The sequence below is a fragment of the Trichoderma atroviride genome, chromosome 5 (assembly GCF_020647795.1).
Source record: "Trichoderma atroviride chromosome 5, complete sequence".
NCBI classification, from domain to species: Eukaryota; Fungi; Ascomycota; class Sordariomycetes; order Hypocreales; family Hypocreaceae; genus Trichoderma; species Trichoderma atroviride.
Window position 1 is genome coordinate 1062914 of NC_089404.1, and position 27728 is coordinate 1090641.

General features: G+C 49.9%; 12 protein-coding genes across 13 annotated transcripts; 4 read left to right on the top strand and 8 right to left on the bottom strand.

Moving 5' to 3' along the window:
* Positions 1-26: 26 nt before the first annotated feature.
* On the top strand, positions 27-1290 carry TrAtP1_009556 (uncharacterized protein; the record flags this gene model as incomplete). The annotated part of the gene is made up of 3 exons (XM_066114337.1): positions 27-35; positions 1007-1177; positions 1237-1290. The coding sequence occupies 3 exons, from the start codon at positions 27-29 to the stop codon at positions 1288-1290; spliced, it is 234 nt and encodes a 77-aa protein (XP_065970433.1).
* Positions 661-3093, top strand: TrAtP1_009557 (uncharacterized protein). The gene is made up of 2 exons (XM_014091346.2): positions 661-1177; positions 1237-3093. The coding sequence occupies exon 2, from the start codon at positions 1347-1349 to the stop codon at positions 2850-2852; it is 1506 nt and encodes a 501-aa protein (XP_013946821.2). The 5' UTR covers positions 661-1177; positions 1237-1346; the 3' UTR covers positions 2853-3093.
* TrAtP1_009558 (uncharacterized protein) lies at positions 3061-5333 on the bottom strand (the record flags this gene model as incomplete). The annotated part of the gene is made up of 3 exons (XM_066114338.1): positions 3061-3075; positions 3162-4461; positions 4513-5333. The coding sequence occupies 3 exons, from the start codon at positions 5331-5333 to the stop codon at positions 3061-3063; spliced, it is 2136 nt and encodes a 711-aa protein (XP_065970434.1).
* Positions 5334-6294: 961 nt separating this feature from the next.
* Positions 6295-9093, bottom strand: TrAtP1_009559 (uncharacterized protein; the record flags this gene model as incomplete). The annotated part of the gene is made up of 3 exons (XM_066114339.1): positions 6295-8525; positions 8590-8917; positions 8980-9093. 3 exons carry the CDS (start codon positions 9091-9093, stop codon positions 6295-6297), a joined length of 2673 nt encoding a protein of 890 aa, XP_065970435.1.
* Positions 9094-10546: 1453 nt separating this feature from the next.
* On the bottom strand, positions 10547-12052 carry TrAtP1_009560 (uncharacterized protein). The gene is made up of 2 exons (XM_014091343.2): positions 11964-12052; positions 10547-11897 (listed from the first exon to the last, which is right to left on the bottom strand). The coding sequence occupies exons 1-2, from the start codon at positions 11989-11991 to the stop codon at positions 10891-10893; spliced, it is 1035 nt and encodes a 344-aa protein (XP_013946818.1). The 5' UTR covers positions 11992-12052; the 3' UTR covers positions 10547-10890.
* A 646-nt stretch (positions 12053-12698) lies between these two features.
* TrAtP1_009561 (uncharacterized protein) lies at positions 12699-13313 on the bottom strand. Its single transcript, XM_014091342.2, has 2 exons — positions 12954-13313; positions 12699-12891 (listed from the first exon to the last, which is right to left on the bottom strand). The coding sequence occupies exons 1-2, from the start codon at positions 13256-13258 to the stop codon at positions 12885-12887; spliced, it is 312 nt and encodes a 103-aa protein (XP_013946817.1). The 5' UTR covers positions 13259-13313; the 3' UTR covers positions 12699-12884.
* Positions 13314-14681: 1368 nt separating this feature from the next.
* On the bottom strand, positions 14682-16962 carry TrAtP1_009562 (uncharacterized protein). 2 transcript variants are annotated; one of them, XM_066114340.1, is made up of 3 exons: positions 16023-16962; positions 15360-15957; positions 14682-15291 (listed from the first exon to the last, which is right to left on the bottom strand). In XM_066114340.1, exons 1-3 carry the CDS (start codon positions 16065-16067, stop codon positions 14975-14977), a joined length of 960 nt encoding a protein of 319 aa, XP_065970436.1. In that variant the 5' UTR covers positions 16068-16962; the 3' UTR covers positions 14682-14974. The 2 variants fall into 2 exon arrangements, with proteins under 2 accessions (XP_065970436.1, XP_013946816.2); XM_014091341.2 differs by having other exon boundaries at positions 15360-16045.
* Positions 16963-20003: 3041 nt separating this feature from the next.
* TrAtP1_009563 (uncharacterized protein) lies at positions 20004-21775 on the top strand. The gene is made up of 3 exons (XM_066114341.1): positions 20004-20538; positions 20588-20804; positions 20853-21775. The coding sequence occupies exons 1-3, from the start codon at positions 20494-20496 to the stop codon at positions 21707-21709; spliced, it is 1119 nt and encodes a 372-aa protein (XP_065970437.1). The 5' UTR covers positions 20004-20493; the 3' UTR covers positions 21710-21775.
* Positions 21776-21921: 146 nt separating this feature from the next.
* Positions 21922-22431, bottom strand: TrAtP1_009564 (uncharacterized protein; the record flags this gene model as incomplete). The annotated part of the gene is made up of 1 exon (XM_014091339.2): positions 21922-22431. One exon carries the CDS (start codon positions 22429-22431, stop codon positions 21922-21924), a length of 510 nt encoding a protein of 169 aa, XP_013946814.1.
* Positions 22432-23051: 620 nt separating this feature from the next.
* TrAtP1_009565 (uncharacterized protein) lies at positions 23052-23923 on the bottom strand. The gene is made up of 3 exons (XM_066114342.1): positions 23717-23923; positions 23606-23655; positions 23052-23549 (listed from the first exon to the last, which is right to left on the bottom strand). Exons 1-3 carry the CDS (start codon positions 23729-23731, stop codon positions 23234-23236), a joined length of 381 nt encoding a protein of 126 aa, XP_065970438.1. The 5' UTR covers positions 23732-23923; the 3' UTR covers positions 23052-23233.
* An 839-nt stretch (positions 23924-24762) lies between these two features.
* TrAtP1_009566 (uncharacterized protein) lies at positions 24763-25688 on the top strand (the record flags this gene model as incomplete). The annotated part of the gene is made up of 4 exons (XM_066114343.1): positions 24763-24948; positions 25076-25105; positions 25176-25542; positions 25603-25688. The coding sequence occupies 4 exons, from the start codon at positions 24763-24765 to the stop codon at positions 25686-25688; spliced, it is 669 nt and encodes a 222-aa protein (XP_065970439.1).
* Positions 25689-26028: 340 nt separating this feature from the next.
* On the bottom strand, positions 26029-27327 carry TrAtP1_009567 (uncharacterized protein; the record flags this gene model as incomplete). Its single annotated transcript, XM_014091338.2, has 1 exon — positions 26029-27327. The coding sequence occupies one exon, from the start codon at positions 27325-27327 to the stop codon at positions 26029-26031; it is 1299 nt and encodes a 432-aa protein (XP_013946813.2).
* Between the last annotated feature and the right edge of the window lie 401 nt (positions 27328-27728).

The following is a 27728-nucleotide window of genomic DNA, read 5'->3' on the forward strand; positions in this document are numbered from 1 at the left end:
GCAGATGCCCACTGTATATCGTAATAATGCTTATGGTATGTCAAGATGGCGTATTGAAGGGGACATGCAATTAGTTCTGTGCTTCTTATTTTGTTGCTGGGACAGCTCATGTCCAATTAGTATCCCAACTGAAAAATTTCGGCATACTCCCAGCAGCTGACAGGTGTATAGGCGTATGTTGAAGAGCATGTAGAAATAGAACCCACCTCAGCCATCTTGGTTCCATACTGGTACTTGTAGCATCTTGATTTCATCGCTACGAACACATAAATACTAAACTACTCTGCATTGTAGGTACCTAAGTATTATCACATTCTCAGATATCTCTGAAAAAAAAAAAAAAAGAAAAACGCAAATATTCTTGATGCTGGGTAGCGAGTAGATGTGGGAAAGATTAGCTGCGTATCAGAGTGCTGTAATTAACAAGTGGTAGGCATTCAATCGACAGGGAAAAAAAGGAACATTAATAGGCATCAAGTTCAAGTAACATGGAAGAGTGAAATTGCAATCACATATACTTGAATATTTGAGCGTCATCTTTGTGTCCAAAGCTTAGATGGATTTTTTCTGTAGACGCATGGCTACTCGCGAACGATTACGTAATCACACATTGTCTACTCGGACTACAACACCACGTTCTACTGTGGCAGAGTTGGTGATGTTTTCGTCACTACTTTCATCTTGTGGACATTGCAGCAGCCAAACATTCGACTTTCAATTGATCCCAAACAAGTATGTTCAAGATGTATGAATTACAGGATGGCATCGTACCATCCAAAGACCGGCCTCATTTGCCTATGTCGCGCGAATTTCTTCACATCGCCCCTGATATCCCTTGTGTTATCTGAAGAATGGCACATATAGCCGCAATGTATGACCTATTAACACTGAGCAAGAAGTCAATGCACTATGAAACGTGCAAATCTACAGGAGAGCTATTTGAGGGATGCCATCGTGGACTTTCTCTACGCTCTGATTCTTACCAGAACATGACCTCTTCTGTTAGGCGGACAGAAAGGGTATACCTTTCACCGCCTGCGAGGCCACATCACCACAAACCACCACACGTGCCGAGTACCTGTCAGTCGACGCTGGCTTTCCAACAAGTGTGCTTCCAAGGAGGTGTCAGCCAAGTCAACCTCTTGGAAGCTCTCCCAAACTCGGAGAGATAGCTAAAGTAAGCACGAATTCCTCTCCATCACATGCGCGTTTCGCTTGCTAATTACTGCGCAATAGGAGTCACCAAGCAGCGCTGATCTGGAATTCAAAGCTTTACAACCAGCCCTGTGAATGACAAGCTGCACTCACCCCTCAACATCAACATCTCGCGCCATCAGCGGGCAGCCATGGAGGCCGCCGCCGAGCAAGAGTCTCTCCAACCAAGACCGCTGCCAGAGTTTGACGTATCTTTTCGAGATACACTGCCATCCTTCTATTTCCACCACATCATCGACCCCATCGCCGCAACCCTCCGCGTCGAAGTGCTAGGCCCCAACCTCGCATACACCTTTCGCCACGACCGCGCAAAAGAGAAGCGCCTGCCAGCCTCCAACATCTTCAGACGCCTGAGCTGCAAAACCACAGGCTTCCTCGCGCTTCGGACCGATGCCGGCAAGAAGCGCATCGTGCTCGCCTGGGCAGAGAGCGGCCACGGAATCGGCACAAACGGCGACTTGCTCGATCCCGAGCCAAGCGCCCTTCCCAACGACGTGTGGGCACAAAGAGTGGTTTCTGTAGGCAAAATGTTTGGCTTGCGAATGAACCGCCCATATGACGGCAGAATCTCCGAGGTCGTGGGTCGAGACATGTCGGGCATATTCCAGGGCGGCCACGTAGAGGTGAAGCTCGCGCTGCACGCCGTCTTTGTCCTGCTCAACAAGTTTGGCATCACGCAAGACCTGGACAACGTTTCGCTCAGACACTTGAAGAGGCTGCGCGCCGCACGATGGGAGGACGGCTCGAAACCCGCCTTTGAGATTTACTTTTCGCGCAAAAACTGCCCCTCTTGCGGCAAGTTCGTCAAGACGCTCCAAAAGGCCACGGGAATCAGGCTCAAGCTCATATGGAGAGATCGTCTCGTCAAAATAGTATACGAAACGAAGCAGATAACCAAGACAGGCCCGACGAACCGGCCGCGGCAGCCGCAGCAATCGCAGCCACAAGAGGTTATTGACATTGACATGGACGACTGCGTGACAATCATCACCGAGATGACAGAGGAGGTCCGCGCTATTGACCTAATCGACCTCTCCCGCGACCAGCGCTCTGCCGCCGAGATTATCAACCTCACCGGCGATAGCTGCAACGGTGACACCGCCATCAACCAAACCAACGCCGACCCGTCCACTCCCATCGAAAACGCACCAGGACCATTGCCCTCTGCAGCAGACGCTTACATCGACGGCCTGGCATATTGTGTCGGCCAAATCGAGCAGTGCCCTGCAGGCGCCCAAACCGCCATCCTGGAACTCGCCGCGAAACTCCACCAACGCAGTGCAGCAGCAGCAGCCCGTGCCAACATCAACAAGCCGCTCCCTGCCACGCCTCAGGTAGCACCGCCAGACTTTGGTGCCGAGGCCGCTTTGCCGACTCCGCCATCCAGCGATGATAGACGTGACGACGAAGTGAATGGCGATGCGCTAAGAGCGTTGCTAGAGAATTCTCAGAACGAACAAGACGCCTCAAGTCCCGTTCGTCAAACGACAACTCGCATTGAGATTTACAGCGCTGGGGATGCTGTAGCAGAGCTGCCTGCATCCGCCAGTGGAAGTCAACGTCAAGGCCACAAAAGAGCTTCCTTCTACATTGAGATTCCATCTCGCCGATGGGCCAGCTCTCCGGACCCGTTTTGAGTGCTGAATTGGAGGATGACCCTTTTTTGTAAAAAGTAGTGGCGGCTATTGTTATCATGTTGAAGAGCTCAGATCTCATGTATGAACGCTACCAAGAGCATCCTTAACATTTCACCTTCATATTTGGGCTTGCTATTATACATGCCATATTATTGCTACCAACATATCTTTCACACAATACACGCAGTATTTAACATCTCTCTCTCTGTCATGTGATGCCATACTATTATCCAAAATCAACCCTCCCTCGCCCTCCCCCTCACAACCCCCCCTAAACTTCTCCCCCAACACCTCCACCACAACACTCACATCCGGCGCCTTCAATTCCTCCTCACCATCCCCCCTACTCCCCGCCAACTTCCTCCCCCCCAGCCCCAACTTGCCCATCGTCGTAACAAACTTTACATCCTCGCCATGGCGCGGGGGGCCCTCCCTTGACGCCGGCGTAATGACCGTCGTGTCGAGCAGGGACTGCCACTGCGAGAGATAGACGCCCGGCCCAGACGTCATGGATCCATGAGCAGCAGCAGAAGAAGCAGTAGCGTTGATAACCATCTGCAAGCGCCGTTGCGAAAGCCGCGTCACGGAATCGAGATAGCGCGCGTGTGAATCAATCGCCTCAAGCACCTTTTCTCTCGTGGCCTCGTCAAGAGAAGCAAACAACCCATTCAACAGCTCCTTCATACTCTTCCTCCCTTCATCACCACAAGGCTGTCTAAACCGCACAGCCACATCCTTGGCCCACCGCCGAAACTCCTCCCACACCTCGGGGCAATTCTCCGCAAAGTCATGAATCCACCGATACAGCAGCCCGCGATTATTCCTCAACAGCACCACGTAATCCTCCACGCTCGCCATCCTATCCCCTTGACCCTCGCTCCTCTTCTTCGGCCTGCTCGCCCGTATGAAATCCGTAATGAACCCCTGCGTCGCCTCCAAGTAGAACCGCAAATCCACCCGCGAATGCACGCTCCGAATAATCGGCTCGTACGCACCCACCACGTCCTTGACCGCCTGCGTAAACAGATCCGGCGGCGTGCGGCACAAGACGGCCGTAATCGCCTCGCGGTCATGCACCGACAGCAGCGCCGAGTAGTACTCCAGACACAGCCTATGCTGAGCATTCGTCATGCCCGCCGCAAGCCGCCCATCCGACGCCTCAAGAATCGTCACGATGATGGATCTCCCGCTCTTGACGCTCTCCTCTCTTGCAGCAACATGCTCGCTCCTCGGCAGTGAGACATACATCCGAATCGCCTCGAGCATCTCCTCCGTCGGCGCCGCATCGCTCTTTGACTTTTCAACCTTTTCCGCGCTCTTCCTAAACTCCGACGCGTCCCACGATAACACAAGCGAGATGATGCGCTGCAGCAGATTCATGCCGTCGTCAGCGTTCGCCGTCAACCCCACCCAATTCGTCAGGCTCGTGACGCTCAGCTTGGCCAGCATCAGCCGCATCATGCCGCTAATCATGGTGGCGGCGTTGCCAATGCGCAGCGTCTGCTTGATCATCTTGTAGGGGATCAGGCTGTTGATGTTTTCGATGAGCTTGAGGAGGTACTGGCCCTCTGGCGAGAGGATGAAGATGTGGTGGGCAAACGTGGCCAAGCTACACATTGTCAGGGGCATTCCTTCATCACCGACTTGATCAAACACTCACTGGATAATGGCATAGTCCAACGCGGCCTTCATCATCGGCGAATGCCCCTCCACGTCCTCCGTCCCCTTGACATGATCAAACACCTCCTCCACCAGCCCCCCATACGCCCACTCCCGCCACGCATCCTCAAACGCCCTCGCCAGATCCTCCGCCTTGCCCTCATCATACTTCTTCTCCCTGTCCTTCTTCTCTTCATACGCATCTCCATCAACCCCCCCCAGCAACCCCCTCGCCACCATCTCCATCACGCTGCTCGCCCCCGTGGCCAGCGTCTTCCTCGTCCCCATCGCGCCCTTGTCGAAGCTCTCCGACAGATCCGCCTCCGCAAACCTCGCCAGCAGGCCCTGCATCCGCACATCCCAAAACTCGCCCGGCAGGTCCCTCACGCCGGGAAACGGCAGCACCAGCCTCGTCAACAACATCTGCAGCACCGGCGACGTCGATTCCACCTCGCCATCATCATCACCACCATTCTCCTCCTCCTCCTCCTCAGCAGCAACAGCACCCTTCCCCCTCCCCCCAAGCCAAAACGACGACACCGGCGTCCTCGACCTCGTCGGCGTCCCCGGCCCCGATCCCGACTTGGGCGTCCCTCCCACCGACTGCGACTGCGTCTGCGTCGCCGCCACCTTCATCGTCCTCGCAAAGGGATATCCATAGCCCGTCACCGCATCCGGCGTCTTGAAGCCCTCAATCTCGCCATACGTCTCGTGGTGCGTGAGAATGTCAAACAGCGCCCGCGTCTGGGCCTCGCTGAGTCTGAGCGCTTCTGTCGTCGTTGAAGGCGGCGGTGCCTCTGAAGCCGCCTCTTTTGCATCCATGGCTTATAATAATCTTGCTTGCTTCCTTGTATTACACTTCTTCTCCTTCCTTTCCCTTCTCTCTTCAAAAATATATATAAAAAAAAAGGCACAGCTACTATAGAGCCGACCCTACTGATGATCAAGGTAGCAAGTAAGCTTATCGCATCATCCCAAAACTAGCGCAATCTCTAATTCATCGAAAACATATAAAGGCTTCTAGAAAGCGCAGGAAGGCTTATATATAAGTAGGTATCCGTAGATGGCAACGGATTCAATCAAGGCACGAGTGGCGGTCAATGAAAAAAGATAAAACATGGAACAGACGGAAGAGGCGAGTTCGTTGAGTAAGCCGCAGGGAACAAGCCAAATCTTCGGTTACCTGTTCGGGCGCACCACGGGCGACTTTATTTGATCGGCACAAGCTCAAGAAGCGGCCACCAGAAAGCCATTTCAACTCTCATGAATACGTAAGTCTAGAGGTGAGGCCAATTGCGGGTTAGCTTCACGCTACCGAGATCATCCTTTTTCGTCTCTATAAGACCCACTTCAACCTCAGTCTAGAGACGTCATACTCAATAGCACATGCTTAGCAGTGACATCAAACGGTCAATTCCAAGCACAAGGACAAAGATAGTCACAATTTCAATCTCATCAAATCAATTACTACAACACTAATAGCTATATTACCACCGTGGTATCAGGTAGGCGTACGCCAAGAAAGGAGCGATGAGGATATCGTAACGGGATATAATAGGTGCGGCATACAGAACAGAAAAGAAACATGAGCATCTTCGACCGATAACAAGTAATTCAGGCTCCAGTAAGCTGGAAACCAGTAAACAAAGGAAATGCAATATAGTTCAAGGGAGAAGCAACCTCACGCTTGTCCCAACGGGTATAGAATTTCCACATCTGCACTCCCAACTGATCGTTCACTGCCCTTTTTCTTCAACATTGAAATAAGTCCACCGCTGCATCCCTAGTAAGCAGCGGGAACATGTCCGCCGAGAGGGCCGCCGTTTGAGCCTTCGCCAGCCACAGCCAGGCCCTTGCCGTTGGCCAAGCCACTGCCATTGATGTTGCCATGGATGTTGCCATTGAGAGAGCCAACATTGCCATTCACATTGCCATTGGTGTGTCCACCAGAGACTGTATGAGCCTTTCTCTCGATTCGGGGCACGCTGGGAATGTCGGTGCTCTTCTTGGCGTCGCCAATGGAAAAGACGGGGCTCTCCCACTTGTTGCCCTTGGCAGCGAGCTCCTTGTATTCAGTCGCCTTGGAGCTGATGCCGCCAGGCAAGTGAATGTCGGGGAAAATGCTGTCCTGCTTAGTCACGGCGATGTTGACCTTCTTGTCCGAAACAAAAGCCTCTGCCTTCTCCTTGCCTTGCAGGATTCTCTTTTGCATGGCATTGTAGTATCGCATGTAAATGTTGGGGGCCTCCTCAGGGTTGGCCTTGGCCTCTTCGGCGGCACGATCGGCCTCCTGCTTGACCTGGTAGAGGAATTCGTCGGCCTGGTTGCACTGGTCCTTGATGGCCTTCTCGATTGCCTTTTGCAGCCCTGGGCGGATAGCCTTGAGCGCAAGTGGCTTAAAGAGGCCGAATAGGAGCTTGTGGTTCGACTTCTTAACTTTGAGTTTCAGGCCCTGGACGTTGACGTCTACCTTTTCCACCTTGAACACGTGCTGGGCATCCTTCTTGCTTGGGGTGGATACCTTGAGCCTGAAAGAGAAGCCGTCGCCGGGGAGCACCATGTCGAGCACTCCAGTATCGGTGATGGAAGGAAATCCGCTCTTGCGGTTGATGTGATAGCTGACATCTCGGAGATCCATCTGAATACCAGTAACCTTGACATCCAAGCTATGCGTGTGCTTGTTTGCAAACTTCTTGCGTCCCCAGCGCATATAGTTGTCGCTGGCAATCTCAATAATGTTGGGCATGAAGTTGTCACTCTCAAGCACCAGATTTTCAATAATGGCATCGACTTTGGGGTCAGAGTACTCGATGCGTGGGATCGGAACATACGCAATGTTCTCAAGGATGGCAGGGATGATGACTTCTGTCAGATCCTTGACGAGATGAGGCTTGAACGCAGGCTTTCCGTCCTCGTCATTGCCCAAATCGTTGAAAAGCTTCTGGATGGCAAGACCGAATGCCTTGTTTTGGGGATCTTGGTCGAACTGATCCGCAATAAATCTGACCTCGTCAATGACACGGTCAGTGTGGCTGCGGTATTTCTCACGAAGCAAGTATCGGCCGTGGTCGTAGAGTCGATTCCAATCGTCGGTAGACTGCTCCTCGAGAACATAGCCCTGCTCCAAGAGGCATTTGCGGATGTAGGTGTCGACCTGCTTGAACCAATCGTTGAGCTCTCGGTCTTGATCGGCATCCTTGTAGATCTGGCTGATTGACTGCCACAAATCTTCGGTCGAGGTGCCATTGGCGAAGCGCTCAATCAACGTGCGCAAATCTTCCTCGGCCGCAGACAGCCCAGTTCGCACGTCCTTGGCGGAATCGGCAGAGCCTCTTCCATAGTTGCGTCCATGTCGACCGTATTCCTCGGCCAGCCGAAGAAGAGTCTGCACGGCCTGCATGTAATCGGGGTGCTGCTGGCATTCAAGCACAATCTTTTTGAGACGGAAGACTACCTGATCTCTGCGCTCTTGAGGCATCTTCTTCTTCAGGTATTCTCTGGTTCTGCGACGGTACTCTTCATTCCGCGTCTGAGCCTTCTCCTGAAGATCATTGTCTAGGTTTTTATCCAACTTCTCGTTCACCACTGCCTTGGCTGCGTCGGCAGATGTGTTTTGGCTGAGCTGAGTAGTGTTAATGGCACCGCCCTGAGGCACCGTTCCCACAGGAGGCAGTGCTCCAATTTGAGGCGCCGCATCCGCTGGAGTTGTCACTGGAGGCACGACTCCCGGTGGATGCAAAGATCCTGCCTGGTCCATCCTCGCTTGAGGAGTCGCACCCCCAAGGGCAGTAGCAGCGACAGCATCGTGTGCATCCTGCTTGACATCTCCCTTGTAGAGCGTTCGCGCCTGGTTCTTGAACCCTTCCTTGGAAAGATCAGGCTTCTCATGCCATGTGTTGTCGGGAGCAGCTTCGTCCATCTGGCTGAGTTGTTCATCAGAGGGACGAATCTTGTTCGCAGCGTTCATAGCGCCGTCTCCAACCATGTCACGGAGTAGAACAGAAGCATCCTTGACTATAAAAATGGTCAGTCTCGACGATTCTTCGCCCGGGATTAGAGGGGGAAAGTCGTAACGTACGCAGTTTCCGGAACTGGCCATTTGTTATGAGCAAAGTGCCCAAAGTTCGCAGCCCCTCGAGAGCTTCATCCTTGTCCCGCGTCGCAGTGTCCTTGGTCAACGGAGCGTTTGGAGACTTGAGGCCCTTGGTATCGTAATGCGTAGTCTGCCAAATAAAGTCCTGAATCAGGTTGCCGTGATTCTTGGACAGCAGAAGCTGCTTCGCGAGCTTCACAACTTCTCTCGCGTCCTCCACTAGCACCTTTCCATCGGCGGAGAGCTTGTTGGAAGGGCTGTTGAGGGCCTTGGACTCTAGAAAGCTGTTCAAGGCAATGTCGATTTGTTCGTTCTACAAGCCTGGAGTCAGCAAATCGCCGCGAGAAACAGCATTTTGTATACTCAAGTACATACAGAAGGCGTTTTGCCATTCTTGAAGGCATTGAAAATGCCGTAGATCTGGAGCTTGCGGTTGATGTCATTCTCCTTCTGCTTGATGTCGACGGGTTTGTTGACATTAGCAGACATGGTGAAGGTAGTCGCGATTCTTGGTCTTGATCAATTCGAAGGTGAATTCGGCAAAAAGAGAAACAAGATTGAATTAAAAAAAAAAAAAAAAAGACAAAAGAAGCGTGCTCAGTCAGGTGAGAGGCACGTAGAATTTGGTATGGGTCGAAGACGAGCGGAAGAACAGATCAGGAGCGGAAAAAAAGAAGAAACAATTGGTATTTGGTGAGTGGTCGTTTGGAGATTAGACTGGGGGCGAAAAGCAGCAACTTTGGGGGGTATCTCAGAAATTACTAGTAGGTACGGGTTGTAGCTGATGGATGGAAGAGAAAAGCAGAAGCACAGGGCAAGAGCTGCAAGCGGCAACCGCAGTTTATAACACCCAGTAGCAGCTGCCGTGAACTGACACGCGCCGAGAAAGCTAGACGAGCTGCTCCTTCCACTGACCCTCAATTACATCAATTAATTCCTGCTAGTGGCATCGAGAATCCAGAAAGCAACGAAATCAACAAACAGCAGTCGCGGAGCTTGATGCCCATGCCAGGGCAGTGACGTTGAGTTCGGTAACAAGTACGTCATCGCGTTAGACAGTCTCAGGACGGCAGCGAATGGGAGGAGACCGCCCGAACTGAGCTGTACCTTGACCGTTGGACAGGGCGTGCTGTAAGTTGGAGGCCCTTGTTTTGCCCACGGTGTGCCTGTAGGCGTCTCAGCTGCCAAGTCCCGGAGCTGTTTTACTTTGTTCTGCAGCACGGACTCGGGGATTAAATTTGAAAGAAGTACATAAACAAGAGAGGCGTATGCGCATTGAGGCATCGTCGGGCATCTGTCCAATGAGATGGCAGAAGAGCAAAGAGTAGCGCAAGTAGCTCAGGACAGGGGCGTGTGCTTTCCGGCGCACAGACGATCTGCAGCCTAAGCAAAAGCCGGAAATTGCCCACGATTGTTAGCATGTGCTGCGATGCATGAGTGAGACGTCTTCATCATGGCATGTTCTGGTTTCTATGATCCGTTCTGCACCTGTTCTTTTCTTCGATTTAATGGTGTGTATTTCATCATATGACAAAACACATTGTGCCTGAAGCCCAACTTAAACTTTGCGCCCTACTATCAAATACGAGTATCGCTCCGCAAAAGCTTTTTTTCTGGCACAGCCCGGGGAATCCCCACCTCCATCTACCGCCGACCCGCTGTGGCGACGACCAAGGGGGCACCCGAAAATTGAATGCACGGCTGCAGAATGTAAGCGTCATCGAAACGAAAGATGCCTGCATCTCAGCCATGACGAATGCATTGCTTGCTGTGCAAGGATAAACATCAATGACAGAAGAGTCATCTCTCGTAGGGTAAAAAGGTTTAGAATAACATGTGGCTACGGGAACAATTGCCGGTATCGATGGCCAGAAGCAGTAACGACAGTAGCGGGTATTCTCACGTCTTTCTACTTGGAGTAGGAAATCATGTCAATTCATATCCCGCGTGTCTGTCCGGCTAACACGGCCAATATATCGCATTGACATGGTTATGGAATGTGCTGGTTTATAGAACATCTCCATCAGTCTCCACTCTGCCATCTGAGACAAAGTGCTTCCCAAAGCAACCCTCGCAAGTCAAGCCGGTTTAAATGAGGTGGCACAACAAGGCTAGAAACAGTTAGCACAGGTACCTAGCAGCAGCAAAATACCCGAAGCAAGCCAATCTACACGGTCGTTTTAAGAACAAAAGAACAAGCAATCCATTGTTTGTAGCTCAAATAACGCCGTTGCAGTGTATCTATCATAACGTAAAACGTGACCATAGCAATAATCCCCTAAACCATCAATTGGCTTCACCAGTCGGTGCTGTTCTTGACGCGGTGCCCAAATCATTAAAGACTTTTGCCTTGATCTGAGCCGCCATCAGCCCAGACATCTCCTTGGTCGCAATCAGATTTGCATCCTGAGCAAGCTTCTCCACCGCTTTATCCGAGCCTCTCGCACCAGGTATCATTGCAGACGCAACCCTCGAGCGCATAATGTTGGACGTGGCCTCTTTAATCTTGGAGCTCAAATCCAGCATTTGCTTGTTGCCGTAGTCGCGGTTTGTCAGCAGCGGGTCCTGGCTAAGTGTCTGCACCCAGTATTTGTGCCACAGAAGCTCCAGGAGGTGCGAGTCCAGGGAGCTCTTGAAATGCGAAACCTCGAGGCTGTAGTATCGGCTTGAGTGGGCGCCAAACTCGGCAGCCTTGTCGAGAGGGATGGCTTGGAACCCGTCAGACGTCTGCCCGCCACCACCGTCGGCCTTGTGATTAGCAGGATAGGTTCGGAAGGCTCCAATCTCGACTTTGCCAGCGCTGATGGTGCGATCGGGGTCGATAACTACCGCCAAGAACGGATCCTGGAACTGCTGTTGTAATGCCTCCGTCTCCACGTCAATGCCGCTGAGCCAGCAGCCGTAGCCTGGGTGGCTGTGATACCATCCAACGACGTTCTCTGCCCTGCCCTGTTTGCGGCACAGGTCCAAGTATTCAATCAGATATTCGTTCGCTTCGTTCTGTGCGTTGACTCGGGTCTCGGTTCCTTCGACAGGCAGTCGGAAAGCGTCCGTCACCACAAAGGTCTCTCCATCGATGTGGCCCTGCATCAGGCCCATGACTTCAAGCGATCCTCCAGACCGGGCGTGCATGGTCATCTTGATCAGGGCAACGGCGCTAATCCTCACGTGTTTGAAATGGTTGGGATCCGGCTTCCATGCTTGAGCACTTACGATGGCCTTTTGGGCCTCGGCATCGAAGTTGTATAGCGCATCTCGCTTGGCGTCGACCAGCTGGACATTGTTGTCCAGCTCTATCGCGTCACGTTCGTCAGCTAGAATTCATAAAATCGATCCCAGGCGTCTTCATGATTGCTTACCCCACGCTGTACGTGCTGCGGCCTCCATCTTGAACTGCCGGGCTGGTGTTTGGCAGAGCGAAGATGGATGGGCTTGACGAAGCTCTAGAGGGAAGCTGTCACGGTTGATCTGCCCCGCCTGGAGACATCGCACGGCTTTATCGATTAGCGATAAGACTAAAGTGGGGACCTATCATCCAGCTCCAGCATGTCTGTTCTCGCAAGAATCAATTATGTCTATCTCTTTATTTCCGCCCATTCCGACTGCGTACACGTAGTAATAAATGGCTTCTTACAGTGCAGCTAGGGCTACCGATATTTGTATATTTTCGACTTAGTGTCTTGCCGCTTCGAATGCCCCTATGCACATGTTCCTCGTTAATAGCGCAGGCTCATGCTGGCAACAATTGGACATTCTGCTCTATGAGCACTTTAAGCTATATGCAAAAACTTGTTGAATTTTCTTATGATTAAATTAGTTGGTCACTTCAATTCTGGTTCTAAGCATGCCAATCCCCGAGCAAATGGGATACAACCACTGCTTGAGATAGAAACCCATCATGGCATCCAACGTCGCCATGAGAACCTGCGACATCCGTCAGTGGGTTATTTTGATCACGGTTGTGGCTAGCAATCGGAATTCCAATATAAACCCCGTTTTGCAACGGCTCCACCACCTGTGTGGCACCTCCTGACCGCTTCGTCGATATCGATGGCATTTACGCATAATCACAAGACAAGATGGACGCAAAGGCAATCTGGCTTCAATCACATGCATTCTACAACAGATACAATCCAAGCAACAGAACAAAGATGTCAAAAACGATACAAGTACATGGTCAATACCGTCAATCAGTCTCATATCCCAACGGCCACCACCTTGTCCACATTTGGGAGTTGATCCGTCCGTGCATGACACTTCTTCTCGGCATATCTGCACTTTTAATAGCTGCAACGGAACGACGTTAGCTTATACCCCGAAAATAGCAACGAGAGGCAAGGAAGAATTACTTGAACACGAGCACCCCGTCCTGATTCCCAATGTAGTCGTCCAGGTTGATGACTTGCTCCTCCGCCAAGGAGCCATCCAGCCTGTACAGCGAAGTGATAAGCAGCGGTCCCTCCAGTCTCCACGACTCCACGTCAACAGAGTCAAAGATGCCGCTGCCTCCAAACTCGAAGAAGCCGTCATTGTTGCCGATGTACTCATTAATGTCAAGCACGCTCTCAACCCAGTCACCGGCCTCGGTGGCGACGGTGGCAACGAGCAACGAGCCGTCAAGGCGGAAATCCTGTGCAGTCTGAGAGAAAGCCATGTTGTAGTGATGAGATGTGATGATTCAAGCAGATGATTGTAGAGTTCAAAAGAGTTATCAGGAAGACGAAATGGGTAGAGGCTCCTTAATATATGCCTCCTTGTTAGAGGCCTCCCTATTAAAAGCCTCCCTATTACAGGCAACGTGGTGTTATCCAGGCTTTCACATTTTGGGCTCAGCCGTCCAGGGTCCTGCAGCAGCAGTGTGCTCGAGTTTCACGCTGTGAGTGGAGGCGCGTTGCAGATGATTGCCGTGAAGCCGAACTGATGCCCTGAAGCTGAGCGAATTTGCAGTGTATGCCAACACAGCCCCATAGGGAATCCTGGCTAATGAGGGGTAACATCGTTCCATGAGAGATAAAAACGAAGGTTTCTGAACAGAGCCGCAGAGGCCGAGTTGATGGAAGCCATGGAAATGTATTGTTTTATGCCTTTTGTTCTAGTGGCTTGGCGCCTTCTATGAGACTGCAATAATTGGACACGAAAGAACTGCTAGTGCTAACAACCTTAGATCGATCGCTTTCTTGGCTCTGCTGGCGGTTTGCATCCAACGGCGGAATCTTGGCGATCAGTACTACCCCGAAACCCCCGCCCAGTTTGCAGGATTCGACCCCTCGGTTGGCGGGATTCAATATATACGAAGCTGCAGTGATACATGGGGATAAACAGGTGGGGTTCTAAGCTCTGTAACTCGTAGTATTGGCGGACATGGATCGTTGCTAACAGGAGGTCATAATAGAAGTCAGCATTATAGATTGTAAATCTTCCGTCTACCATGACTACCGTATATACTCATTGAAAGCTCATAGCTGATCTGTGGTGTTTCGATCATGTAGCAGAATTCTGGAAGCATTTTCGCCCCCAAATATGAGTGTTTTTGCTACAACCGGCCCCAGTAAGAGCATTCGTGTTCTTTTTGGGCTTTGTTGAGATTACCGCACTAATACCGAGCATATTAGCCAACAATGGGGAGTTTTTTTTTCTTTTTTCCCTTTTTTTCTCATCTTTTCTCTTTCCTTCTTACTCTTTAAGCAATTTATTTCGTATTTACCGTCGCTTCGTAAGGAATCGTACTCCAAGCGCATAGCTGCCATCGCTACGGTTCAGGAGACGGACAGTCTCCACTGATCGGACCCAACTCTGGTATCAAATACGCGGGCCTATTTCCCAATTCTACCTCTGAGCCCGAATCACCACCCCGTTTATTTCTCAACCTTCACGGCCATGCTTAATTGAACGCAGAGATTGCCATTTCGATAATCTCGATTGTTCCGGCGCTACTAAACACGCGACGAGCCGTACCCGCAGATTCAGCATGTAGATCGTGGAAAAGACAGATCAACAGTAGGATAGTGGATTCTCCCACAACTAAAAGATCAAGTTGCATTTTTTTCTCCGAAGCCCACATAAGTTGACGTTTCACGAAAAGTAGATGGCGGGAGCGTGAGAATGGTATATAGATAAGAATAGATGTGGTACAAGTACATGCAAAAAATAGCTAGGAGATTCCAATGAATCGTCACAAGCTGGCTCCCAGTTTGATATATCCAACGCCGTGCTCAACACACAAAAACACATTGTAAAAAATGTCCCTAGTTATTAAAATTTTCTCTCTCAGAAAGTCGGCTGGAAACAGAATTCGCCTCCTTCCTCGGAACAAGCACCCAATCTTTCCCATCAAAAAGCCACACAAAGCTTTACAAGTCCCTCTCTCTCATCATTTTGATTTTGAGACGAGCAGAGCAGTGTGGACCTCGCCACCGCCAATGTTGGGATCCGTCAGGTTGGCCGTTGATAAGGGAGCAGGCTTGAGGTAGCAGTCTCCGGGGGCGCCTCCTTGCAGCGCAGTGGCCAAGACGCTCCATGAGGGAATGAAGGAAACGCCGACGCATTTCCCTTTTGTCGTGTTGTAGTGGTTCCATCCGGCGCAGGCGTCCATGCAGCCGTCGAAGTTGTTGGCGAAGAGAGAATACACGGGCGAGAGGCTGTGAGTGTCCTTGTCGCAGTACATGGTAAAGTTGGTGTTGTCGAAAGCTAAGGAGAATTAGAATCACTTTTTTCTTTTCTTTTCTTTTCGTTTCCTCCGAGACAAAGACACTTACATTGAGATGTGTACCTGGTTCCGTTGACGTCTCCCGGATTATCGGAGCAACCATTGGTGATGCTGTTCCAGTCTGTTGGAGCAGAGGTTTTAGAACTGCTGCTGCCAGATGAAGTGGGTGTGCCTCTGGCTTGGGCTTCGGCTGCGGCCAGTGCAGAGTTCAACGATCGCACACGGGCCTGTGCATCGTTGTAATTGCTGGCTGCGACTCCGGTACCAGCTGCTAATCCAATAACCGCGGCAGACAGGATGGCGATGATGATTGATAGGAGAAGAACGAGGGAGATTCCGCAGACAGTAGCAGCCGCAGCAGGAGTCGCCTTTTCCGGGTCGGCGGACCCTGGAGCTGCATATGAGGCATCGTGAGACATGGCACCTCCTACAGGCACTCCAGCTCCAGGTCCAGCCGCTGAGCCGGGCTTCACAGCATCGGTGTACTGCCCATTCTGTCCATAGGCACTGGGCGGATAGGCGCTGTGAGGCTGAGAGACATATGTCGGCGCGATAGATGGCTGAGGCGACCAAACTGGCTCTGGATGCGGCTGGACATAGGCCTCAGGCAAGTCGTGACCGACTGCCACCTCGGGGAAATCGTCGTGCTGAGAAGACATGTTTATTAGTCTCGGCAAGATCTTTACAGGTCTGTGTTGCTTTGCAAACTTACAGTCGGAGTCATCTTGTAGGCGTACGGATACGTCTTATTCGACATTCGAGCAGAGCCCCAAGACCTAAAAGACCACCCGGGGGGGCAGTTTGGGGGCCTGCGGAGCTTATGAACGATTTTCGATTTATTTTGGGCCTTGCCGACTCTTTCTCCATGGAGCGAGGGTATCGATCAGGAGAATGGGAGGCGAGGATCGGGGGGACCCTCTACCTTGCCCAGTCCACCTGGCTCTCGCAGGGATCAACTGCATACAGAACCCATTTGGCATCCAAACAGCAGGTGGAGTCTCTTGCTCAGCCCTACATCTACAGGCCATGGCAGGCATGTACTGCCACAATGTTCAATAGCGGCCATGCAGTGTAAAAACATGCATACTTGTACATGGAAGTTTAGAAGCCATGAGGTACCTATAACATGTTCCATCATGAAAGCAGCATTAGGGATGCATCCTCATCGCGTGTCATCCCCCTCAACGCAACTGCAAATCCTGGGATCGGCTCTCCTCTGCATGGACAAGATTGCCACGGCAAAGCAGGCAACAGAGGATTCACGCGACTTGAATACAAAACAGCCCAAAGGGACCCTCAACACTAGCGCTGACGTTGCCAACATCAACATACGAGGGAGGTCCCATGTAAGCCACGCAAAAAAGTTGGCGGCGGCGCAGATTGTTTCCCCCCGGGATCACCCTTAGCTCAGGTGGACTTGAACCATCCCGCCGGTTATCCGCGCTTGGCCAAGCTGCTGGCCACTGTTTCCGGCAATTGAGTGATTAGTCGAGGCCCTCTCGTCTCATCATCGTCGCTATGTTTAGCCGCCTGCAGAACCGCGCCAACCAGTCAGGACGGCGGACAGGCCAAAAACCTGAAATGAACCAGGTCACCGCCCGCGTGGGAAAATATGCTTGGCTCATAAGCTAGCCCGCTGCTACATTGGCTGGGGTCTGTTTCTACAAAGCCCGAATACAGGAGTAGCTGGGTTCTAGCGCTGAACATTACTCGGCACATCATATTGGCCCGAATCAAGTTGTGAAGCAATAGCCTGATATATGTAACGGCCTTGGGTTGCGAAGCAATCATTCTCATTCTCGTTGTCGTAAACAGTTCAAGGGCCAAAAACGCCTGGCAGGCCCTATCGCTTTTCTCGTTCAAATGGCATCAACCCATGTAATAGGGGGGTGGAGTCACAGGCCCTGTAATCAACTAGGTAACGGCGCAGGGGAAGAAAAAAAATAAGTGGATAGTAGTTGAGCCTCTTTTTAACAAAAAAAGAGAGCGAGAACAAGAAAGAGAAGAAAAAAACGGTTGATGGGTTTTGGGGAACACCCGGGGCGAGCAACCCTGGCTTCGGCGACTTGAATCTTGGCTAACCCTACCACTTGGATGCTTCTGAACTAGCTACACGACAGAATGGACCATCTAGGAAATTACTGATACCCGACACTATGCCCAGGCTGATTACTATTTTGATTAGCTAAACGCAAGGCTTGTGCGTTTATTTTTATACGTACTTGTATGCTTGGCGTCCCATTCTCTGCCATTTATATAGCTGCGCCTGTAGAAGCGCGGCTCAGCCTACCAGTGGCCACCAGCAACTAGGCTAATGCAAAGGTGTGTATGAAATGGGAATATGCAGAATTCCTCTTCATTTTATCAAGTCGCAGCACAGTTTGTCCAGAGCCAATCGGTTGAGCGATTCTTGAAAGGCCGTGCAATAACAGAAGGAGAGTGAAACAAGCCTCGGCGCACTTATAGCCATTATGGCTGTTATAATTACAGACTGTAAAAGCCCGCAGCCGCGATTAGGTATTTGTGTATAGACTCGGACTCATTTCGCCGATTTCAGTGGACAGAAGAGCGTACAAGGTTAAACAGGGAAGAGTGCTCGAAACAGTAAGGCTTTTTGAATCAATACAACTGACTATTCTTAATTTGTCAAGGGGAGACCTTAGAGCTAGACAAACATCGGACGAAAGTCGGATTTAGATCCGGCGAAGTACCTTTCAACACCAAACTTTCCCGCTCGGCTGTTGAAGCCCTGTTTTTTTATACAACATGTCACCTCTACCTCGCTGTAGAATCGGGGTATTCTCTCCAGCATAAATATACGTCAACACAGCGATTATCATTTCGCGAGGTAGGAGGAACCTGTCGGCTGTCACTTATTCTGTTGTCTCCATCGAACCTTGCATCAAGAAAATCTCAGTCGACATCTAGATTTAATTTTGTCATCTCTTACAAACAGCTCAAGCATACCATGACATATAAAAATACAAAAAAATCAAAGCGTCTTTATAATCCGTACTTTCAACCCTCCCAACTTGCTTCAGACATGTGCTGTGATCAAAGAGATGAGTTTGCCCCTGAACGCGTAGGGGCAGAAACGCAAATCGGCTGAATGTCCGGACAGCCTCTTTACCGTATTAGGTATTATAGGTAGTATCATGAAACACTCAACTGAAATTGAACAAGAAAAGAAGGTTCAAGGATAAACTCGAAGAGAAGAAAAGTCCAGGATCCGTGAGCTCGGCATAGCCGCCCGGTGATAAGGCCGAATCTGCTACACCCGCCAACTCGGCAATATCTTGAAAATGCTCTAGTCTGCCATCAGACGCATAAATCGCTTTCAAGATACATGACCAATCCTATGAGTTCATCATTACGGGCCACAATGGGCTTCTGGAATGCTACCTGTTAAGGGGTAGCAATCTCTTTGGTTGTAGATCATCTTCCAGCCAAGGCTACAGCCAGATCTCCAGAGTAGTCGAGCTGAAATATACCTTGGCCTATCACAGTCTCTTGCCATGTGAGCTCGAAACATGCCGCCCGAAGTAGCTGAGACCCACAAGAATCCTATGTAACACTATAAGCTGACACGGCATCGAGTAATGCCCCTTTTCTAACCATCCGTGGCATATGTGGAGTAGTTTAGAGCCGCATCCGTCGGCGAATCTGTACGCTGCAGAAGAGATGACTGTCTCTCAAGTGCCCAAAAGAGTTGATGTCAGGCAAGCCAAAGCATTTATTGCAAAGAGCTTGAAACAGTGAAGAGGAATGTACTGAATAGCTTTAGCCATAAAACATCAAGAATAAGCAATCAGAGCCAAGTGCTACTTTGCTAATGAAATGATTACGCCGCATTTTGCAGTGAGATTGACAAATGTAACTACAATCTCATTCTTTTTGTGAATCCTTGGCGTACTTACCGTTCCTAGGGATAGGTGCATTCGCTCGGCCCGGCGTTCGCATGCCAAGAATTGATAATCACTGCCGATTGAGATATCAATTGCAACACTAGCCCATCCGTACAGCCGAGGTCATCTTGATAAAATCATGGCAGATTATATAATACCATTCACCAGTCCCCAGCAAATTCGTCAGACTATGACTGAGTTTCAATTACTGTTTACTGTAATCTTGGAAAGAATTAGTGATTCCCTTGTGTGTCCATGCAAAGCAACGTCTGGATTATTATGGGATATGCGAGGGACGATATCGTGAAGCTCACCCGGGGTGCGGTCCTTACGATCAGAAACGTAGGAACGCATATGTAGGGTCAAAAAAGCTTACTCCATCTATGATACGGGATCTGTGGCTACTACATAGGTATGGATGACCTCATCCATCCTTCCTTGCCCGGGGATGTCAGGGCAAGCGTCCCCCAACATGGATGATTAAATCATGATTTGCATTCCGTACTGTAGACTATGATAGGGGCTTGTAAAGACCACCTCTTACGAGCTAAAGTAAAAGAAGAGCAATAGGCAGAGGCTTCAATAGACTCCCGATATATCTCTTTACTAGTATTTGTTTTTGTTCACCGAGACTGAAGCTGTCCCTGTGTCGATTTGATTGAGTCTAGGCCTATCAAAGCAGCCCATGGCATGTTTGAGAGACGTCATTGCGGTAAGATATTTTCTCTTGGAGTGATGATGATAATGACGAACGGCAAGGGAAAACTGTATGAAAACATTGTCACACGGTCAGCTTAAGCAGTTAAACTACGCGGTTCCTCATAGCATATCCCCAGCAGTTTCTATGATGGACAATGGAATAAAACCGGAAAAGAGAGGCAGAGGCGGAGGGAGGACGAAGAAAGGATGAGGGGAAACAATAAAACACCATACTAAGTTTGGAGCGAAAAGTTCACAATATGTGTTCCTTGTCGTCGCTTGATCAATTCAAAATTATCCTGAAAGATTAAGATCATCTAGTTATAATGCCAAAGTTAGGCCAATAGATCCAGGGTAGATGGATTGATCAAGGTGCAACATCCGATCAGATTGATCTCGGAAGAGTCACCGGGTATGACGATCCGCCCCTCTTCCATGCAGTAGATCAGATACGTGTGCATGAGCGGGGGGGATGGCTCGCTTAGTCTCGATCTCGTTCATAACCGCTTGCCAACTCTTTTCATTCTCCACGATCTTCTCTGAAATCGACGAGGATTGAAGCTTCTGTACCAGGGCAGAATGAATCACCAAAGCAAATGCATTCCAGTGGAGATATTTGGCCTTGTATGACTCCCCCAATTCAAGCTGACTGTTCTACATTGACGATTTCAAGATTGCGGCCGAGAGCTCGGATGATGTCCTCAAGAACATTCGCCTCACCTGCCGCGCTGGTCGAGAAATAGCAACCCCACTGCTGTTCAAATGCTTCAAAGTTCAAACCATCAATCATCATGCATTGAAGAGGCTGCAAGAGGTGGCAAGGCGTCCGCAACTTGCTTCCTTTGTCAAGAAATTCGAATATCGACCTCGTATTCGCACGAGTTCACATGGTAATGAAATCTGCGTCCTAATATTGGAACGGTGATTGACATCTTCAGACGACGATGAGCATCGGCAGCTGACGGAACAAAACAACCTCCTTGCATCAAGTGCTTTCGCTGGAGCCCTCGTTACCGCGCTCAAATCCTTCACCCGGCTCCGCCATGTTGAGCTCCAGTATCCGCCTTTTGGGATGCGCAGGCTATGCAGCCGTAGCCTCTGCGTCTTGGCAGATGTGATTCAGAACATCTATAGCAACACATGCCCTCGATTGGTCTCGCTCAGCATTGCAGGCCTTTTACTGGCTGATATACCTCAAAATCTTCTCCAAGATACGGGCGATGGCATGGGAGCTGCCCTCGCCACTGTTGAGCGACTCGATCTAGACTTTCATCCTGGCGACATGCCCAGCGGCGAGATGACGCGCATCAAGCCCGATGGGTTACGCCGAATGCTCAGTCTGGCGACAAATCTTACTTGTCTTCGCATCAAGTTCCATTTATTGGACAGGAGCATGAGATTGTTTGACTGGTCAGCGCTGCAATGTACAAAATTGCATACACTAGAGTTGGTTCAGCTAGAGATGTCAGAAGCGTCTCTCATGAACATCATGACTCAAAATGCCCATTCGATCCGAAAACTCATCCTTGAAGGTGTATACCTCTTTGACGGCACGTGGGCAGCGATTTACGACAGGATTGCCAATACCGAGGGCATCAATGACATATCCGAGATTCAAGGCAGGAGATATCAGGATGGCCATGGCTCTCACACAGAGCTTGACGCCGCCAGTTATCGCCGGCTGTTCACAACGGTGGAAAAACGGAGAGAGAGCCAAGGTTTACCGTCAACGAGATGGCCAGTCTCGCCATTGGGGTTCGTCATGTCATCGAGATTTTTCGTATATGGAAACTAGCTGATTCGAGCATTGACGGCCTCTGGGTACAGCTCCATTTCGCGGTAACAAGAACGCAGGCGATCATTTCATGGATGCTAGAAAGCGACATTATTCTTGATAAATCATTCTATTTTGTCATTATTCATGTGAAACTGTGATGTAGAGTTTGTGATTCATGATGTCGTGACGTGTGCCGTGTAGCAGTCATTCCCTTCCTCTAAAAGGCTCCCTTATCTGGGAATCATCCGTTCAATAATATCCCCAATCTTGTACGATAAATATTGTCCCTTTTCCAGCATAAAATGTGAGCAGCCGCCTTGTTCCTCGCATTCGCCCAGCATCATTGACCAGTCCTTTTGAACAATGTTGATTAGACCTGGAGGAGATTTTCTCAATTCCAAACGCTTTATCCATTCCTCCTTCAAGTCGCGAAGCGGATAAACCAGCGCAAATGGGAGTCCCTCCTCAGCCAGAGCCGATCGTATTTCCTCATGCGTTGATATCAAGATGATTGTGTTTGGCGCTATTGACCCCCTCACTTTTGCCATGTACAGCTCTTTAAAGTTGCTTGCGCGCTGCCCATTCTCTTTGGGTATCACTGAGGAATCTAGATCCAAGATGTTAAATCCGGATAGATCGAGGCGTTTTGAATTTAGAGTGAGCCACGTTTTCCCGCTGGCAATAAAGGCAGATATGATGACGCATCGCTCTGGTAAAAGGCGTCGTGGTGGAGGTTCCATGGTCGGATGGTGGGGTATCTTTTCCGTCTAAACAGCTTTCTGCAGCTCCTGTGAGTCGAATCCGACAAGATATATCATGTATTCCTCGTTTAGAGGCCTCTGGACTGTGTTCCAAGAGCAAGGCGAGGCGATTTCATGGGCGCGAACCAATTATTGTGCGTGCAGCGAACAGCTTTCCAAGCCTCGCTATCAGTAAAGATTTGCCTGCACAGCCACCCGCTCGCTGCCTGATGCTCTAGCAAAGGGGGGCTTCTAGGCGAATAGCAGGGCTTATTCCCCCAACCTACTGCGCGCAGCTGTGAGACCTAACGGCCAGCGACAAAATGCCTCGTGAGTGACCTTGTCTTTGCTGGAGGCTGGCGCGGTTCCTCGCTGGAGTTGTCGCACCGCTTTTTGCACTGCAATAGCAACGTGATAGAGATGCAAGGCTGGATCCGCAGTTTTCGCTGCTTTAGAAACGGACAAAGTGTGGAGTGACCAGGTAGTGGCCTTGAGAAAACGTGTAGGCAGCGGGGCTGTGTGAACAATAGCAGAATCTCCGACTTACATGCGAAGCTACGTATAAGTCAACGGCTATTACACCGCAACGGAAAGAGAAGGAGTACCACGTAATCATTTCCGCTCAACAAGCCATAAAGATTATAAAAATTATTACCGGTACTGATATAAATAACCCCTTCTAATGGTCTATTATTATTATCCCACAGCCTTTGTTTAAGAATGCGAGTTAGCATGAGACGATGTGCAGCCTTGCCCAACGCGCCATAATGAAGGCCCCCGATCCGTAGGTACTCAATGCTACCTAGATTTCCGTTGGAGAGCCTGAAATCAATTCCAGCTCAGCGCTGTTGTTTTCGCGGGCCTCGGCCTTCTGTCCGTTTATCTCGTTCCCCTGGCTTATCCTCGCCGATTTAACCCCCTCGATCTCGCCTCCAAAGTTCGACCCGTCTTGCTTGATGCCTTCGGATAGAACGTCTTGGATTTTATTTCCCTGGTCCAGCGAACAGTTCTCGCCAATCTTGAAATTTGTGGTGAAGGTGGAGCCGCCCTGCACAATCCTGTAAACCGAATGCTGGCCCTGAGATTGGTGATTTGCCAACTGGGTGATAACCTTGGTCCTGCAACGCCCAATTAACATCAAGGGGGAAAGATAATCTATAGGGCTGGTACTTGCGTCAAGCCATCGACTAGCCGCCGGCCGGGATGATTCATCGGATTCGAGTACTTGGCTATGTTAGCAGTTCACCAGTAAATCAAAATCAAATGATCAAAGATGGCGGCATACCATAGCTGTTGACATTTGTATTGCTCACTGGCCGGTACACCAGTAGTAGAGATTTGTCTTTCTTTCTTTCTTTCTTTTTTTGTTCTTTTCAAGGCAAGCACTGGAAGTGCGCACACCCAGGGAATATACCAACAGTGTACTGGCCAGAAACCTAACACTCCCCCCCTGATGCTCGGATGAGAGAATGGCAAGAGATTTATATGTTTTGTTCGGACTATCAAACACGAAACGCACTGATAGGCACGTATCCACACGCACGAAGGGAAATTGGAGGCAAACGCCCTCTGCCAATCAATCGCAAACCAGCTTGAGTAAGGCTTGGCACCTACCAATAGGACAGAGTACACGTAGGCATGGTGCCGCGGTGATTAGCGGGATATCCAATCTGAGGTGGTTAGGGGAAATTTGCGAAGCACGGTATGAACGTTGATGGCCGCCGGAAGTAACCGTGATATGGCAAGACACGCAACCAACCACTTCAGTCTTGGTAGCTTTTACTTCCGAGGAATCATCCGTGTCGGGGACCGGAGGTGAGGCTATTACTTGCGCGGGACAGCCGTGCCGAAACTGCCTAGCATGCAATACTTTGTGAAGTCATAGATATATGCATGCAGCTGTTTTTAGAGAATGGGATGAATACCTACAAATGTGATGATAACTAGAGCATGTTTCTGAATGTTTCGGCGCTGGTTGTATGTGTGGTGTGTTGCTTTTCTCTACTGATAATCGTATCTCAGCCTGCCTCCTTTCTCTCTTTTCTCTTGATTTATTAAGGGAGAAATAGGGAAACAAACAAACAAAGAAACTAGAAAAGCAACCATACTTCCAGTGGGCTTTGCATCATGCGCCCCTGCGTCCTACTTGCCACTCCCTCAATCAAGCTTCTTCACAGCCCCCCTTAAGGCGCAAATCAATCATGAATCACCCCCCCCCCATTGCGAATTACCTGAGAGAGGCACCGCCCATTCGAGGCCGCCTGTTTGCGCCTCTTATAATAAAAGCGATCGCCGTCGCCTGGACTTGGACACGACGCAGCTCATAGCCGCATGTGCCTGTCGTCTCCTGTCATCGCTCGGTCGCCGAAACGACGCGCGCCCCAACCACACGCAAAGGACGCCCAGCCACTTCACTTCTCCGACTTTGCTCTTTCCCTTGCCGGAACAACCAATCACTCGGTGGTGGAGTTTTGCCTGAGTGGACCGGAGCTGTGCGGCAGACCATGCCGCAACCATGTGAGTGTTAATGCCCTTTTTGCCCGCTGTGCCCTGTTATTTACTACCGGTGGACCTCGAGTTCTGCCGATGAGACCGTCAAATTATTCGTCTCAAAGGCCTCCCGCTTACTAAACGATGCTACAAGATAGAATGCTACTATGTCGCATCTAAAAAAGTTTCTGAAGCTTGGGGGCAATTCTAGGCATGTGCCTTTGCCTTGTCAATACTCATTTATTCCCGATCAGGGCGAGGAGGGCTGCGTGCATATCAACGCAGCCGATTTCACATATGAATACTTTCAGCGATTAATCAATAGACCGGAACAAGCATACAAGGAGTTTTATAACCTAAAAGTGGCCTATGATGAGTGCCTAATGCGTAATGCAGAAGTGCAAGCCAAGTACACTGCCGATCTGAATCACAAAAACCAGAAAATCGCCAATCTCGAGACGCATATTGAAGAGATGGCGCGTTCTGGTGATCAAGAAGCCATCATTAGCAGCAGCATGCTCTGCGACGCGAGTTCTTCCGGAGTGGCTCAATCGGGCGGTACCTACGGAGGTTCCATTACTACGTCGAGTGGGCATGTCAGGCAGGGCAATGATTTCGCTGGTAAGCTACCTACCTATATCTGCACGGCATTGGGACAATAGCTAAATGCTAGGTATTAAGGAGATATAAGCAACCATCATCCATTCAGCTTTGTATTTTATGGAAGTGCAAATGTGGAAATACAAGTTTACACCCCAGCCGGCTAAGATGAGAGGTTCGAGATACATGACGAGCAGTTCATAAGATCCGATGAAATGCATGCATGTGGCCAGGAGCGAGCACTAAAAGGCTCATCCTCAGTTGATTTCATGTATATAATTACCTCTTGAGTTGTATACCTAGAGCCTACCTAGGCCGAGCATCCCCTCCGACAATCGGCCACCAAGGAGGAGGTAGGTACCTATAATACACTCATTTTACCTTTTTTGTTCCTTGGTCAACAGTCCAAATTCCAGTACTCGTTATGATAAGAGACATGTAAAGGTTCAAAAAAATATCCACACAAAGTCAGACTATCATCGCCAAATGTGAAAATTAAAGACATGCTCATATGCTGATTTTATTCCCTTGGACCACAGAACCTGCTGCTTGAATGACTCCTCCAAAATACGATCCTTCTTGTACTATATAATGCCGAGATGACTGAGACGATGAAACTTGCAGCTCATTACCTTGCCTGACATCCTCACCTCTCACTTCGCAACTGTACGTAGACGCACCTTGAGTGATCAACTCTCTCTCCAATGGATCCATACTTCCTTTCAACATTTTGTCTGTCTGAATGTAGCGTTCCAAAATAGCCTTCAACGTGGACGCGGCTGTTGCAGCTGCGAAATTCTGCCATCTCTTATTCTTATGGCAGTCGGCATAATCGCACACTCCTTTAACAACGATGCAAGGCAGCTCTTCCCAAATACCAGCCCCCTCCATCTCAAACGCAATCACCCCTTCCTTCTTTGCAATCCTGTCCCGCTCATCTGCAGACTTCATCACTACATCCCCTGATGCAATCGACCCAACATGAACAGCGGGCTCTTGAGCCTTGTCGCTCTCGTCTTGCTCCAACTGCCGTTTCGCTTCAAGCTGTCCTCTAGGCTCCAGGTATATGTTGTCGCATCCAAGCTCCTCGCAAGACGAATTCAGAGCCTCGTCGCAGACAGGGTCAGAAATGCTGTTGCAGTCGCGACAGATACAGGTGCACGGTACGTGGTGTTTATGCCGATATATTGCCTGGAAAAGCTTGTCCTCCGCTGTCCCAGGGTAGCTATATCTACCGTGACGCTTTCTTCCAGTAGCATTGGCCTGGAGTTGCTTAAGGAAGTACGCAGTCCTTCGTTGCAGTCGTTCCAAACCAATGTCAGTCTCAAATGTGATTAATAAATTGCGGATATCCTTGTTTGGTGTACCAAGGCTGCCTTCAAAAGTATTCTTGCGCACAAACTTGTCAGGATATAGCCTGCCAAAGTCATATTGCACTACGGTCTTGCTGATAACAACATCGCCCAGCAAGATCTCATCGTCTTCATCATTTGCCGCCTGCGGAGCTCCGCCACAGATGCCAACAAGCAAAGCCAGCCGTACGCCGCCATAGCTTGAACGAATGCTGGCTGCGGCGCTGGCTGTATGCACTTTGCCCATGTGTGAAAGCAGAGCCAAGACAACATTGTACCTGCCAATGCGGCCCGTTATGTAGTGGTTGACATCTCCGGGGGATCGTCCAAAGTGATCACCGTCCTCGTCCCAGAATTCGTCGAGCACAAGGGAAACGGCGTTGAACTCGAGTGGTAATCCGCAGATTATGACAATTTCGAAGTCTTCGCGCCGAGAAGGTTTTATATAGGCCATGGTAGCAGTTACCGGCACGTATTTTGTCATAATAAATCAGCCATTAGTACGTTGGTAAGAGCATTATGACTGCACATACTGCCTCATATATAGAAGACATCTCCGGGCGGGGTCTTTATCAGCCGTGCTGAGTATCACGTGATCCTGGATAAGTGATACCGCATGTACCCAATAATAGATAGTAGTTTATAAAATAGAGAATTAAGATTGAAGGAGTTGGGTGGCGAGTCTGGATACCTTGATGGTTGCAGGAATGTTGCGAATGCTTGTGAATTTGCGAGTCTGAGCACTAGGCGATTTATGAAAGCTACATGTATTGATGAGCCCACTAGTTAAACAGGCGAATTCCTAGATGTAAACATCATTATGTTTTCTCACCAAAGGTGAAACGGCGAATGTCG